The sequence below is a fragment of the Embiotoca jacksoni genome, unplaced genomic scaffold, assembly GCF_022577435.1.
Source record: "Embiotoca jacksoni isolate LCO1_2020_lvr unplaced genomic scaffold, fEmbJac1.0.p SCAF_14, whole genome shotgun sequence".
In the NCBI taxonomy this organism is placed as follows: Eukaryota; Metazoa; Chordata; class Actinopteri; family Embiotocidae; genus Embiotoca; species Embiotoca jacksoni.
Window position 1 is genome coordinate 9,049,119 of NW_027185274.1, and position 15,812 is coordinate 9,064,930.

Sequence of the window (15,812 nt, forward strand, 5' to 3'; positions counted from 1 at the left end):
CCCTCTCTCTATGTGAGCCAAAGCCTGGAGAAAAAAAGACAGAGGACCAGAGTTCAGGCTCTCCCTCGCTCTCGGAGGCCATGGGAGCGCCAGAAGAAAGCGCCAGGTGTTGTTCTGACTCATGTCTTGTAGTATGAATTTCACTTTGGGCCAAAACGATGGGCAGCCGGAGGGACTATACGGAGCAGGGAGGTGTGAGGGAGGTGGAAGACAAAGGGCGAGTAAAATATCTGAGGAGGAATAAAGAGAGAATGGAAAACATGTCAATCCACATTGTAGTCCTTTATTTTCTTAAGTTGTTCCTCCCACAGTATTGAATTGAAATGCATAACAGTTACATTGTAGAAAGCATTAAAACAAAGTACCTCAACTTGCTGATTACTTTTTAAAATCGATTATAAACAAAACAACGACAAAAACAAACAAGTAATCTGGTCCCTCAAAACGGGAGAATAAATGAAAGTAATCTGTTATTTATCATAAATTTGGCACAAGGGATTAACATGAACCGAACATCACACAAGCTTGCAGACAACCGTAGAAAATGTCAGATACAGATCTTACCAGACCAATCATGCGCTTATGAAGAAATTATACCTGGCTTTTTTTTTTTAATTTTTTTTTTTATTATTCATTCTTTATAATGTTTTCCATTTTTTACAATTGAATCATTAAATTGTCATAGAAAAAAAACCCTAAGTAATATCTATTCATCGACCGGTTTCATTAGTAGAGTAAGGAGTGAATTGTAGGTTTAATACTATCCGGCACTCAAATGTAATCTACAAACCCCATTGAACTCTGGGATAGGCCCGGCTGGGAATCTCCCCTTCACCTGGGCTAAGAGCAGTGCTATTCAGTAAACAAACTACAGTTTGCCAAGAAATAAATACAATTCTCAAAATACAACAGCAAATAACAACAACGACACCAACAAAAAAAACAAAAAACAAAACAAAAAAATAATGATTGTCTAAAAATGAAAGACACACGAGCATGGAGTAGCTAACGACTAGCATTCGGGCTATTTAGTGGTATTGTTGGTGGACTAGGATGGATTCAAGGGTTTTGAGAAAGACATATGCCCTTTACAGAACAACAATTAACTTCAGCACTGGCTACTTATCTCAGTAAAAAAAACAAAACATTGTGTTTTCTTCTCTTCCACTAAAAAGACAATCTATTTATATCCTTTCACAGATAGCGCAGGCGGGCAGGATGGAGTGCAGTGGAGAACAGTTGGGAGACACTTGTGTACAGTGCTATGATTGTGCAGACACACGCAGCTATGAAAACGCAGATGGGAAACTGGCCTGATTTCACTTGAACAATTTTTTATTTTATTTTTTCATTTGTTCTTCAATGACTTCAGTGATAGTAAAGCGCTGCTGGGGCTGTCCTTACATGGAGCGGTTTTCATTGGAACCAAGGTTTGCTCACCCCACCTTTCATTTTTATCATCAAGTACATGTATTTATGAGAAACACCTGTGGATCTCCGGGGGTTAAAGGGGAATTCTTGTTCTAGGTCTTATGCTTTACACACAGTGAAACATGCTAGGCTGAAACCAGCTGTCTTTGAGACACAACCAAACTCACTCTCAGCGTTAAAGGTTCTCCTCGCCTTGTGTGTGTGTGTGCTGGCCAATCGATTCAGTCTAGCAGTGACACATCAGCACATCCATCTTCCGTATCTATCAGCTGCCTTTGCTGTGCAAAACATAGAAATTCAGGAGAATAAATACAGCTATTATTACTTTCGCATTATTATTTTCACCACATCCTGGTTGGTGTTAATGGGAGAAATCAATTGGAAGTTCTCAGAGGGACATTTTGCTCTTTATCTGCCGGAGGTTTTTCGGAGTTGGGTGTGGGCTGGGTTCTGCATGGAACAGTGACCCTGCTTTGTGTGTAAGGCAGTCAGATGGGCCGTGGTTCTGCTCAGCAGTCACTCTGTGGACGATCGGGGGCCCCTGCAGATGGCCCCCGCAAAGGACTCCCAGTGCTATAGGTAGGTCAGGGTCGGGGGGGGGGGGGGGGGGGGGGGGGTGTTGAGAGGCGAGAGGGAAGTCGCAGAGGGGCGTCATCATACATGGCTGAGGGATTGGATGGCACTGGATTCAGCAGCAGCCCGTGCCAGACTGTGCCACATGGTGGCCGGGGTGTGAGTGGCTGGGTGGAGAGAGTCCTTTTCAGCCAGAGACAGCATCATGGCATAAGCCTGAGGGAGCAGAGACAGTTTACATTTAACCACCATGTTAAAATATATACGTACATAGTGGAGGTAAACAGGTGTACAGGCATTTTACCTGAGACTTTGACTTCCTGAAGAGTGGCTGTTTGACGGCCTCAGTCAGAGAGGGAGAGCCAAACGATCCATCATCCTCATCTCCGTCTCCGTCACTCAGCTCACTCTCCTCCAGCTTGCGCATGTCAGACAAACGATGAATATGATCCAAGGCTGAGTAGCTGCTCTGCTCCTCCTCATCCTTATACCTGGAGGTCGGGCAGAACATTTAAATAAGACGTTTTCAAGATACTTCTGACAGGGCAACATCATGTTGGCAATGGAAAATGATGCGTTAGATGTGTGCTCTCGTAGCAAATTTACCTCATGGGAGAGGTTTTACAGCTGAGGTTAGAGTCGTTTGGCTCGCTGAAGTCCATTTCGTCTTGTATGATGTCATCGCTTAGGTTGCCAGGAAGCACCTTGCCCTCCGGTTTGTCCAGGTTGCTCGGCTCTTCTGCTTCTTCTTCATCGGCACCTAGCTCCTCTGCTTCTTCGTCTTCCAGGTCACGTGACCCGTGGCTGGCCATCAGGGGCTTCTCTTCTTCAAAAGGGCCGCCATTTAACCTGCAGACCAGGAACATGGATTAGATCAGTACAGCTTGATAATGCAGTGGAAGAGTAAATAAGAGTGACATATAATTCACTCCTTTTAGGTTTCAGAAAAGAAAGTGTGCCTCGTAAATTAGCAACATAAGGAAGAAAAAACGAGATTAAAGTAAACCAAGTGGTGATTTTTGATTTTTGGTTTCTGACAAGTTCATGTGCGAGTCCTTTCCAGTTCTACACAAAAACAGTGGGACATATGGGATAAAAAGCAAAGAGAGGTGGATCTGAGGCAGAACATGGCAGCTGGGATTGAGCAAAGCCGGAATCCCGTTTGTCATCGAGGCTTTGGGGCCCCTTTGGGCACGGCAGCACTGGGTTGATCAGTGCAGCACTTAAATGGAGTGCTCTGCCTCGCTCCTTGTTTATTTTCCCTACTATCTCGTATTCATCTAATAGGCAAAATATTTAGCTGACAGCCCCATTTGGTGGGAGAGTTATGAGAGTGCTGCCAACCGACTCATTTCTCTATCCCAGCGGAGGGAGTGAGGGCCAGCTATCCAAACTGCCCGTCTCTTAATCTGCCCCTCTGTTTCAGCGCCACAGGAAACCACCATTTGGTAAATCATCTGGAACCACATTAAGACTGATTCACTAATTACACTCAGGGACATCTTTCGTCAGCTCCCAAAAATGCCATTTCTTGCACAAAGGATTCAGAGATTGAGACTGAAAAGTAAACAGGGAGAAGTAGACAGAAGGGAAACCAAACATATCAATAACAACAGCACATCTTTATTGAATGCTCACACACAGGATACCTGCACTGGATTTGGATTTGAGTGTGGAGTGATTTCAGAAAAGAGGCGAGGGAATTATCACAGATTATATTTTAGCACATAAAGGATCATTTTGCGCCGTCTATCAGCAGCTGATCATTTTGGGCTTTCAACAGAGGTCCCGCTGAAATGCAGAGTTCGGGGCTGACATGGTGGTATTCATGCCGTGTCAAGCTCGCAGGGGCTGCGAGGAGGAACTCGCCCCAAAAGAGAGAGCGAGAACTCTGTGATTAAGAAAACAGATTCGCTAATTACGCTTTCAAACGTGGTAATTTGCTGAGGATAAAGTATCTATCACAAGTAGTCAGGAGCGCAGCACTTTGAAAGGAAACACAGGCCGACCCCGTGACCCCACCCCCTCTACCCTCTTCCTGTAGGCAGACATGTTGGTTCCAGATGTGGCGGCCTAAACTGCTGCACCCCCCCCACCCCCTCCGCCCACCCCGCACCTCCTCCTGCTCCTCTCCCATCCACTCTGACGCTCTAACCGCCCTCCCGGTCCTGCTCTCACAATCACCGAGCAGTCTACGAGATCTCTATCTGGCCTTACAATCTGCCCTGCCATCACACCAACATGAGGCGCGTGAAAACAAACTCAGGGACCCAAGCGGACCTCTCAACGGCTATCGGATATGATCACAGCTACAAGAATTTATTTGCATAATGCTCAGACAAAGTTGCATGCACACAGATATCTTATGCTACATGTGGCCAAACTGATTTAAAGAACTCCTTCATGTTTCCAAAAGCTGTGGTTATCTTAAATGTCATCACAGATGATTGCTCTCTACTGCAGACCCCTGAACATGATGTGATTATTAGCAAAGGCTGGCTGGGTGGTTCGAAAATACAAGTCTAAAGTGGGCTGATAGCAGTTGAGCCATTATTATGTGTATTCAAGCCCTGAGAGACTTTTTTTTAAACCCAGCACTTGTATTAAAGTCACAGCTACAGTACAATGTAGGGTAGACCAGCAACTACAGTTTCATAAAGTCATCTTTTGATGCTTTTTTTGGAGGCTCTGGCCCTAGTTGGTGGAAAACAATGACTATTATAATAATTTTCTCCTTGTGTAGCTCAGGAGATAAAGATCTGATCTGGAAAAAACAGGCACTCAGAAAATGACCTTTTATAAAACGCCTCTCACCCTTCATCAGAGGGGTCCGGGGATGTCTGGTTCTGGCTCGCGTTGCTGATGAAATTTCTTATTTCATTAAAATAAGAGTCCTCTTTGTCATCCAGTATGGCACTGCCACTGTCCAGCTCAGACTGCGGGGACGACATTGCAGTTCCTGAAGAAACACAAACAAAATATTCAATGTTTTACCAAGATGCCCTAAAACATTTCTAAACAATGTGCACATTTTATTGTTTAAAATGAAACGATGCCATGAACTCATGTTTGTTTGCTCCCTTTATATTTCCTACAAACATCTTTGACTAGAAAAACATGTTCTCCTCATTGCATGGCAGTGTCTGTATCTGCTGGTTATAAATGCTTAATGAATCTACAGTGAGTGAAATCCAGTTTTCCCTTCTGATGTAAGCCATTACATCACAGTGACAAATTTGGATTGTGCGTCATGTTAATCACATTTCCATTGAATTCTCTATGAAATATTTGGTATTTTTGGAGACCATAAGAGTTTGCCTACAGTTTAAAATAAAGTTATGTAAGATTTGAGAATTTGCCCGGCCGCACCAAAGGCATTCGTAATGACACACTCACTAAAATATTCGCGAGGTTTATGAGACTTTTATTGTGTTAAGGAGAAAAAGCTTTCCTGTCCAACATTTTTCAGTCTATTATCTTTGTGTTCTGGGTTGGATAATGTATTGTTTGAAGCTGAAAAGTGAAAGCCGGGCTGATAATTGATTTTGCATTTGATAGATTGCACATTGTGTCTGATTAAGTGGCAACCTCCTCTGAGGCCTGATGCTGTCGGCTGCTGGCCAGGTGTCACTGCTCGTTCTGCTGATTCAGACTCAGAGCGATGCAACCTATCAAACCCACGAGCTGTGAGTTGTGCTGCTGATGAAAGCAGCTCATTCAGAAAATATTTTGCGCTGTTGCAGAGGTCGATGACAGATTTATATAATTTAATTTCTCAGCCTCTAAGATAGTCTCTAATCATGAGTAAATTATGTTTTATACTATTCAGCAGGATTTATGAATCTCACAAGTCAGCAAACCTGCTCTCATTTTCTCTGATAAAGTGTGGAAGAAAAAAAAGAAAAAAAGCTCCAAACAGTAAACTTAATCATGTTGTCATCTAATAAAATCTGCAACATCTACAAACCTTGCTCCTCACCTGACAGGTTGCCGTTCTCGTGCTTTTTGAGGTGACGGTCCAGGTTGGTCTGCTGACCAAAGCAGCGGTCACACAGGTGGCACTTGAAGGGCTTCTCCTTGTTGTGGATGTTGCGAATGTGACGCTGCAGGTTGGAGGAGATGCTGAAGGAGCGGTCGCAGTATTTACACCTGCAGAAAAAAATGGAGGCCTTTCACTGAAACTATGCAATGACAAAAACAGCAACGTACACAAGCTGCAGGTCATAAATACAACTGTACTGCATAATGAAGCAGGAAGCTGTGGTTTGTTCTGTGGGAAACATAATGAGATACGTAATGCAGGACACACATACACACACTCATACAGACAGTCCCAGCAGTCCCACAGTCCCAGACATGATGGAGGAGCTTGTTTAAGGTGAAACAGCTCTGCCTCTTATCTCCAGCCAGTGCAATAAAATTGCATTCTTCTCTCACAAAATAAGCACGCAACAGATTTGGTTCTAGCCCTGCAAAATTAGAGGCGCTTGCCAAGTTTCTTCATGCAAAATTATACGAGAAGATTACATCTTTTCTTCTGGTGGAATTAACTCGCTCGATTGGCTGTCCCTCAGGAACCCCCCGGTTATCTCCACAAAAAAATTACAATAAACAGCGGTGATCTTTAATGGCATGCCAGCGTGCAGAGTGCAGGCTATCAGGCTAGGGCAGTAGAGGCCTGCATCTGTCTTTCTCTCTCCCCTGTGGTCAACAGGCCTCCTCCAAACTTTGGGCCAACATTCCTCTACCTTAGTAACTACAAAGCGGTGCAGTGCTAGCCAGGGCTGACTCATTATCCAAATGTAGTAAATGTGCAAAATTAATTTTTGCATGTGTACCGAGCTGCTGTTGCATTGTTACTGTTAATTCCACCTCAGAAGCACCTGGATAAAGCAGACGTGTTGACGAGGATAGAGGCTGAGCAGGCACCAAAGTGTCCCTAACACAATACTAAAATACAACTATTATTACCTGGAAAAAAAAAAAAAAAAAAAAAAAGCCTCACTTGGTCCGGCAAGTAGCCAGAGGCTTGCAGATCACTTTGAGTCTGGCCTCATAAGCACAAGAGAAATGACCACAGCTGCCGGGGCTGGACATCTGCCCATGCTCTTCATCACCCCAATTTTCTCCCAACTTCCTCCCTTCCTCTCTTTCACTATCCCAGCTTTAACCTCTCCCCCCTCCACCCCTCCTGTCACCCAGGCGACGGACACCATTTTTCATCGGGCAAATTATTTAGCCGTAGGATAATTATTCCAGGGTTTTATGGCATAAGAACACATACATACACACACTCTGGTCTGACTGTAGACGAGTCATCTCTGGGAAAAAAACTTCCACACTGTGTTAACTAATGAGCTGTGTCTGTATTTATGTCTGCTTGAGAAGACACTGTGTGGACGTGCTGTTGTGCATCTGATTCTTGATCAAACAATAATGTGCAATATAGCTTTAAACAGTGTGTACAGAGTGAGGACGGGAGAGTGATATTTAGCCAAGTGATATTTAGCAACACAAACCAAAACTAAACACCCACAACGCACACAAACACAGAAGAGACGGTGTAAAGAGTGAACACGGCTCTTTAGACTGGTATTCTTACCTATACGGTTGCTCTCCTGTGTGAGTCCTGAGGTGACGGGTCAGGTTGGCGGAGCGAGGGAATATTTTTCCACAGTATCTACAAGGGAGTAAGAAACATTTTAAAGTGGTTCACTTTAGTGTTCCAAGACACACACACACACACACACACACACACACACACACACACACACACACACACACACACACACACACACACACACACCAGTCCAGATTTACAAGAAAGGAAAAACAAAGCTGCCAGTGTCAGTATCAAAATGATTTGCCAAAGATGAATGATCATTTATGACCGACGTGAAAAAGTTTGAAATTAAAAAAAATCCATGCCAAGCCAGTTTCCGTAGTTACCTGCACGTGTAGCGCTCCTTGCCCTTGCGCAGCAGCGTCTCTGGAAGTGCAGAGGGTGGGGCTCTGAAGTCGAACATGGAGGGAACGGAGCGCAGCAGGTCACCAGACTCCGGCTTCAAGGAGCCGAACGTTTCCAGCTTCTCTGCCATGTTCTCGATAGCCGTCATCTGAGGAGACAGGAGGGAGGAGGGACAGAGTGACGGGTTAACTTTGTGCGTAACATAATTCAGACTCATTAAGCACGGCAAACTCCAACATGTATATCAAATAAAGTGATGTTTAAGAGGCTCTTTTTCAGTTTTGAATGCAGTGTTACTTATCACCATCATGTCATTGCAATTAAAATATTAGAAGAAATGTAAATTAAACACCAGTTTACCAGTACCAGTAGGCCTTTTTACATTTCTTTACATCAAGCACAATTGGCAAATATTTATAGATTCTGATTTACTGTTCAACGTTTCTGAAGACATAATTATTTATTTCGGTACAGATGTGTTCCTATCATGTTTGATGGATGAGTCCTGTTTACAGGCATCATACCAGCTGAGAAGAAGCGAAGCAGGTATTAGGTGAATTCTTATTATGACGTTCATCAATGATTCATACTTCACAAGGTCAAATCTCTGGTACATTTGACACTGATTCATAACTTTGTTACAAAACAAAAAACAGTGTGCACCCATTGATGGTCAGCGGCGAGCAGGTGTGCAACTCTGAATGTTAAATTCAGCCAACTCTCGTTCTCTTACAAATATACATTATGCAGGTACAGTAGGTAAATAAACACACACAAACACACACATGTAGGATTAAGGACTGCAGCCAATCTACTAATGAGGCTGAACATTTACTTTCATCAGATACTCTCAGAGGAGATACGTGTGTGTGTGTATGAATAAGAAACTATGAGCTGCATGGTGGTCAAAGTTGATTAACTACCTTCAATGTGTGTAAAATATATGTATGTGTGTGAGCGAGAAGAATGTATTTGTAATGCATTTTTATGTGCGGGAGTGCGCGTGTGTCCGGAACGTGTGTGCTCACAGGCGTGCGCGTTGTATGCCAGTGGGATTGTACGTGCGTAGTGTGTATCTGTGTGTTGTCAGATACGTGTGTGTGTGTGTGTGTGTGTGTGTGTGTGTGTGTGTGTGTGTGTGTGTGTGTGTGTGTGTGGCAGAGGAGTGATTCATGTCCACTGCTGGGCTGTAAACCATTCTGTGCACAATGCGGGCAGACAGCACATTCGTCAATATGAAAGATGTTGACATTACTGATCAAGGGCCAGACACGGGTAATAATGATATCGCTGTGCTGAGAGGGGCGGGATGGGGGAGGAGCGGGGGGCTGGAGGGGGAGTGAAGGGAGAACTGGAGGGAGGAGGAGAGGGAGGGGCGGGGGTCTCAGTAGGCCGCAGGGCCTGTCACCCATCTCACACACACACACACACACACACACACACACACACACACACACACACACACACACACACACAGGAGTTTTTTTTTTTTTCCTCTTAAAGGGGCCACACAAATTTGCATTATTTGGCGTGTATTGAATTCTCAGCCCGTTTCTTATTCTTATTTCAATAAGGCAACAAATCAATGGTGATTCGGGTCCTCCACCAGAGCCCTGCTCCGACTCTGACATTCCATCTCCTGCTTTCACCCCCTGTCACTCTCAGGCTTCACGCCAAGATCGAGGAGACCGAGGGAAAAGAAACAGAGGAAGAGAATTGGAGGGGAAGCATGATGAAGGGCGCGATGATAGGGGAGAAAAGGAAGGAAAAGGAAAGGAAAGTAAAGGAAAGGAAAGGAAAGGAAAGGAAAGGAAAGGAAAGGAAAGGAAAGGAAAGGAAAGGAAAGGAAAGGAAAGGAAAGGAAAGGAAAGGAAAGGAAAGGAAATGAAATGAAAGGAAAGGAAAGGAACGAAAGAAAGAGAGAGAGAGAGAAAGAAAGAAAGAAATAGAGAAAGAAAGAAAGAAAGAAAGAAAGAAAGAAAGAAAGAAAGAAAGAAAGAAAGAAAGAAAGAAAGAAAGAAAGAAAGAAAGAAAGAAAGAAATAGAGAAAGAGAGAAAGAAAGAGGGACTGATGGCTGATGGATGGTGGTAGAGTCTTGTGTTGGGAGCTGCTGATTAGGAGTGACGGCCGAGTGTAAAGTTCCTGCCGCAGCCGTCGACGTTCCCACTGAGGGAGGATGTGGAGTGTCAGGTCTGTTTGATTATGAATATGCCAGTGCTACACGTCATGAATCAAAGGCAGGGGAGAGACACAGAGGGAGAGAACGGAGCGATAGTAAGCGAGGGAGTGAGGAAAAAGGAGGGGAACGGACTGAAAGACATGTAAGGGGTTGTGAGGAAGAGGGAGGTGAAATGCTTTCATATTTGTTTTGAATGTGCACTGTGTATTTCATTGGGCTCTTTTCAGACACTGGAGTGACTGCTCAGTTTGTCTGCCTTGCTCAATGAGAGCCCATAACTCTGGGGAACATTAGGGCCCCTAAAGCTGCTGGCAGTATCGAAGCTGTTCGATAAGAAATTTTTAGAGCTGAAAACTACTCCATCTTGGCTCCATCTACTGGGGAACTCTGATCCCAACTCAGCTGACTCATGCTGCTGCGCTCATTGAAGGGCTGCCTCGGTGTAAATGAAAGGCATAATGACCCTTGTTATGAAAATTTATCTGGAGGATACAAAGTGCCGGTCAAGGGAACCAAAAAAGCCAAAATGTACATTAGGTTTATGCATGATATGGGATAAACACTGATATAGAATTATTTTTTTCCAGTTTATAACTATTTTTTAACTTATTGTTACATTTGAGAAAATACGATTTGATTTATCTTTTATTATGCAGCATCCCACTTTGTTGCCTAAATGTTCCAAAATGCAATCGGAAGTGGCTTGGTCGTCTTTATAAACCTATTTAATGCTTTGTTTGCAGTCTCACAGCAAATTATTTACTCATCCAGTCCAATAGTAACCATCAGTCTGCCACAGATTACACTTCAAAAACCTTCAGCCATTGAGCTGCTTTTATGGAGGGTGAGTCAGGTTCATTAGGCCACAGCCTGGCAGATCTCTGTGTCGAATGTGTGTAAAATGTTTGACTAAAAGGATAAGAGGATAAATGCCTCCACATTTTCATCTAAAATGATTTTGTAATTGTTTTATAGTCTTTGTGTGAGAGACCTCCCCCAAACCATACCACACATATGTCCATTCAAACACTCACACACACAGCCGAAACCCCCTTGTCTTCCCCCTGAGGCAGTGTGCATGCATCTGTAAACTTGCTTGTTGCTGCAGTGTCGCTCTGGGACCAGCAGTTGATTGGCTATCTTCAGATGTCAGTGATGCTGTTAGGGCCTTAATTAGCGAGATGCATTCTCAATTGTTGATCTTTATCGGGAACCAGATGTTTGGAGGGAGGAACTAACCCCCCATTCCCCTCGCCAGGGTCCCAAAGAGACTGTTACCCTTTCGTATAATGTAAAGAAGCCCCTGTAAGCACCACCCATTACCCCACTTTTGCCTCCCCCCCTTGCCCCCTCCATGCCCATTTTCAGGAGCCCTGCTTCATTCTCTGAATAAGCAAACATATTCGGTGCTGCTGCATGGACAGGGTGTAGCTCAGCTGGAAATCCCCAGTTAGACCCTTTCATGTGAATCAGGGAAGAGATATGTCAAGATGTAATGATATAAACAAATCAAAAAGTCAGGCTCAGATACTCATAATATGATAATATGAAGTACAATATAAACATTGACATGAAATGTCTTTGTATTCACATATAAGAAAGTGATTCTATGACCAGTCCCATCAGTGCGTGATGGTGACAGGCTGAAGCCATGCGAATGCAGGGTGATGTCAGTTGTAAACTGTTATGCAGCCCATGCATTAAGTATTGGATGGGGTCTGTTTGGTAGAGGCACAGACACTGTAGGTTAAAGAGGAACTTACCCAAGTTCTCTGATCTGGCAAACGAAACTAAGGGGCGGAAGAGAAGGAGAAGAGAAAGCAGTCAGAACCAGGAAGTGGCGCATGAATCAACAGCTTTTGATTGGACACATATGGGTACAGCCGGGATGATGGGTCTTGGTGCAATTAACTTTGAATGAGCAACGAGCTGCCTATCTGCAGAGTTATGGCGCATGAGTTATTGGAGGCTCTAATAGTTCCCAACACTTCCTGCTGTTCAATAAGCTCATTATAGACGGCTACAAATACAATCGCAGTATGTAATCTAAGCCAGTATTGCGGAGCAGTAAAATTTCCTGCCAGGAAATAAAAAGCTGAATCACCAAAGGTTGAAAAGAAGTTCCAGTCCCCTCAGCTTTGCAACCTCTTTTTTTGATATATTGCTCGAGAGTGAATCAGGTGACTGAAAACAAACCCCCTCAAAAGTATACAGAAGGGGCCCTTCCCTGCTCTGGCTTGGACCTACCCTGGTCTGGTATTTGTAGGAATGATTTGTGTGTCCAGACATCATAAAGTCATAAAGATGGACTAAGCACTCTGTTAGTGTTTCTACTGATAGGACACCTCATTAAGGCGTGTGGGACGGCCATGTGGCTGCTGCAGGCTGGGCCCATGCAGCAGTCTGGACAGGGGACATAAATCAGACAAATGAAACAGCCTGTAAAAACCAGACCTGAAACGGCCAGAAAAGGAGGGAAAAAAATCATATGCCTGAGAAAGTGGTGTTTTCACTTTCCGACGGACCGTTCTCACCCGCGGGGGAAGATTGAACAAATGAACGTCAATGCAACATGTCATCGACACACATGCGCGTGCATGCGCGCGTGCACACACACACACACACCTCATATGGAGCCTGACACTGGAAATACTGGCACAGAAGACCCAAGGGCAGAAATCATTGCTTTAAGAGCATATCATTTTTTATATTGTAATCAAAGACACATTATGGGAAGACGTGTCATAATGTGCCCTTTCTTTCTGCCACATCTGTTTCAGATAGCCAACAACGGGCTTAACAGGCAGTAGCTTGGGTAAGACTGGAGCCGTTTACTAATCCTCATTAATCCAGTTCAGTCAGTCTGGGACGACCAGTCTGAGTAAGAGCTCCTTATACAAAGACTCTTAATATGCAGTGACTGGTTAAATGCCCAGCTGCTGTCACATCTGCACTCATAGGAAGCTAACAGCTAACTTTGTAACAGTGATGTTGTGGTGGTTAGATGACAAGAGCCATTATGAATTCACATGAATAAGGCGAACCGAGAACCAGCCCTACCTATTAGGGTGCTATAAACATCTGAGAAAATCAACTTTAAAACTAAATAAACAGGAAGCAGTGGATATGTAGAAATGTACAGCTGCACTGGGAAGAATGCAGGATGTAGTCCTTTGTGCAAACACAGTGTGTGCCACCTTATTATGTTTCCTCTAGATGTCCCAAGTTTCCCCGGTACCCCCGGATGCCAAAGTCAGAACCTACCTGTGGATGGAAGAGGAAGCCTGGAGCTGGCCGCATGTACTTGTCTTTGAGAGTCTCAAACGGATCGCTCATTCTCCTCTTCTCAACCCTGCTAATAGTAGATTTCTATCAGTTCTTTACGCATGCACAGCAGCAAATGTTGGTACACTTACATTAAGTCTTACCAAAGAAAATACAGCAATTACGTGAGAGTAAAATACAACAGGCATATACAGTACATTAGACATACAGTCTTCAGTGAGAAAAAAAATCTGTTTAGGAGCATTGTACTGTTTATACATTGTGGGAAATTGCAACAGAAACTTGACTTGAGGCTGAGTGAAGTACTGGGAATAACAATACCTGTATATAGGGTCCATGAAGAAAGGTGTGGGCCTGGCATGCTGCAAGGAGGTGTCCGCTTTTGGGATCTCCACCACTCCCTTCTCCTCCTCATAACTCAGGTTCTTCTTTGTCTTCTCCTCTCTTGGATTACGGCCCCTGGATCCCAGGCTCAGATCTAGCGGCTGATCCTGACCAGTGGAGTGTGAGACTTCTGGTTTGGAGGGAGCAAACGAGGCTAACTTCTCCTCCTTTCGCTTGGTAGTGAGGTCAAATGGTGACTCAGATGAGGATTTGCCTTTGGCCTTCTTGCAGTCATCGGTCGGCGACTGTGGTTCACCCTTCAGGCCTGCTGGTCTGACGTCCCTGTCTGGGAAGGGGTAAACTGGAGGAGAGAAAGCTGGGAAGAAAGGCAGCGGGAACATAGAGGGGTAGGGCAGAGGTCCAACCTTCTTGTCCTGCAGGCCAGCTAGTCCTGTGGAGCCAAAGTACTTCTCAGCAATGGAGGCAATGGCCTTAATAGAGTCATTCACAGCCCCTGTTACAGCTGTGTGCTCGTCCAGTGAGGATGGGATGAGAGAAGGGCCTGGAAAGTCTTTGGCAGCACTGCTTCCCATCAGGCTGGGGCTCTGGGGTCCTCCTTCAGCGACCTTCCTCTTGGGACCTTTGCCATTTTCTCGAGCAGCCCCCCTCTCCCTCTCACTGTCCATGTCGCTCTCGAGCTCAGACCCCGACGTGCTCTCCAGATCACTTCCGCTGGGCGTGCTGACATCGTCCAGGTCGCTGCTTTCCGACTGGTCGCTCTGCTTGTTCTGCCGCTTTGCGGAGGATGAGGAACCCTGGTTGTGGAGCTCTGAGCCTGACATCGGATTTCCAAGTGAAGCGCCATCTTTACGGAGAGCTTTGAGTAGCTCTCTAGACTCCAGAGCACCGGGGCTCGGAGGCAGCAGTGGGCTCTTACTCAGCTCTGCACCAGGCCCGGCAACAGGTGCGTGGGCTGCATGTCTGAGAGGCGAGGTGGTGGCAGGAATGAGCTGTGGCCGGTGATAGAGTCCAGAGGGAAACAGGCCAGGGAAGCTGAAAGGAAATGCTGGGGCAGCGGGGAAGGTAAGCCCACTGTGGTGGCGGCTTGCCCCAAAATAATCAGCCAGTCCAGTACTGCTGTGACCCATCGCGAGAGCGGATTTGTCCAAGCCGGGGGCACCAGGCAGTGGCATACCCTGGGCAAACAACCCCCCTGCTGTGAAATGGTTCTTCCCTTCACAGAAGCGCCGGTGCTTGTTGAGGGAAGAGGTGGTGCTGAACATTTGCCCGCAGTCCTTGCACTTGATCTGTGTGCGGCAGTCAGCATGCATGCGTTTGTGGCGGCAAAGGTTAGAGAACTGGGTGTAGGACTTGTGGCATACCTCACCTGCAGGGGGACACAGAGACAGATGTAGAACGTATCAGTATCCAACACACACTGGACATACACACAAAGATTACACTGCATGATATGACATCTCTAAGTGGATATGCTGAAGCAAAGGAAATACAGCACGAGTGATATGCCCGTGTTCCCGTCAATACTTTGACAATAGTTTTCCAGCAAAATAAAAGAAGAGGTGTGTCCAGATCCTGGCATTGTGAGGAAATCTGTTTGGTTCACGGTATGAGTCACTCGCTGCCACTCATCACCTGCACATCAAACCAAATTCCCAGGCATCTCCAGCCCCATTGTCCTCCCAGGGACGCTCCCAGGGAGTCCATAAACAATCACACACAGACACACATATGGACATGCAAGGCACATTCACAAAATATTCACACAACACAAAGAAATTGAATCACACACGCAGACACACACACACACACACACACACACAGGCATGCAGACGTAAAGATACACACACATTCTCAGCCGCATGCAGTACAATGGCTCTATTTTAAGTTTGTGAAGGAAGTGGAGTTGAATGAATCCTATCCTGCAGTCCGGTTCCCAGGGACAGGTCTCACGTCCTCCACTGCCCCTCTTCCCTCTTCCCCCTCCGGAGCCTCTGCAGTCAACCCCTTCAGTCCCCTCACCTTGTCCCCGT

At 45.3% G+C, this 15,812-nt stretch overlaps 1 protein-coding gene across 1 annotated transcript in view; it reads right to left on the bottom strand.

Annotated features, from left to right (window-relative positions):
- Window positions 1–263: 263 nt before the first annotated feature.
- Window positions 264–15,812, bottom strand: part of mecom (MDS1 and EVI1 complex locus) — a 135,510-nt gene continuing 119,961 nt past the window's right edge. Inside the window, exons 9-18 of the mRNA XM_069147873.1 lie at window positions 13,759–15,148; window positions 13,417–13,504; window positions 11,916–11,942; window positions 7,954–8,120; window positions 7,607–7,684; window positions 5,972–6,153; window positions 4,819–4,963; window positions 2,611–2,853; window positions 2,309–2,495; window positions 264–2,220 (exon numbers count right to left, since the gene is read on the bottom strand). Of these exons, the coding sequence (XP_069003974.1) occupies window positions 2,086–2,220; window positions 2,309–2,495; window positions 2,611–2,853; window positions 4,819–4,963; window positions 5,972–6,153; window positions 7,607–7,684; window positions 7,954–8,120; window positions 11,916–11,942; window positions 13,417–13,504; window positions 13,759–15,148 (2,642 nt within the window). The 3' untranslated portion in view covers window positions 264–2,085. The remainder of the gene's footprint in view (window positions 2,221–2,308; window positions 2,496–2,610; window positions 2,854–4,818; window positions 4,964–5,971; window positions 6,154–7,606; window positions 7,685–7,953; window positions 8,121–11,915; window positions 11,943–13,416; window positions 13,505–13,758; window positions 15,149–15,812) is intronic.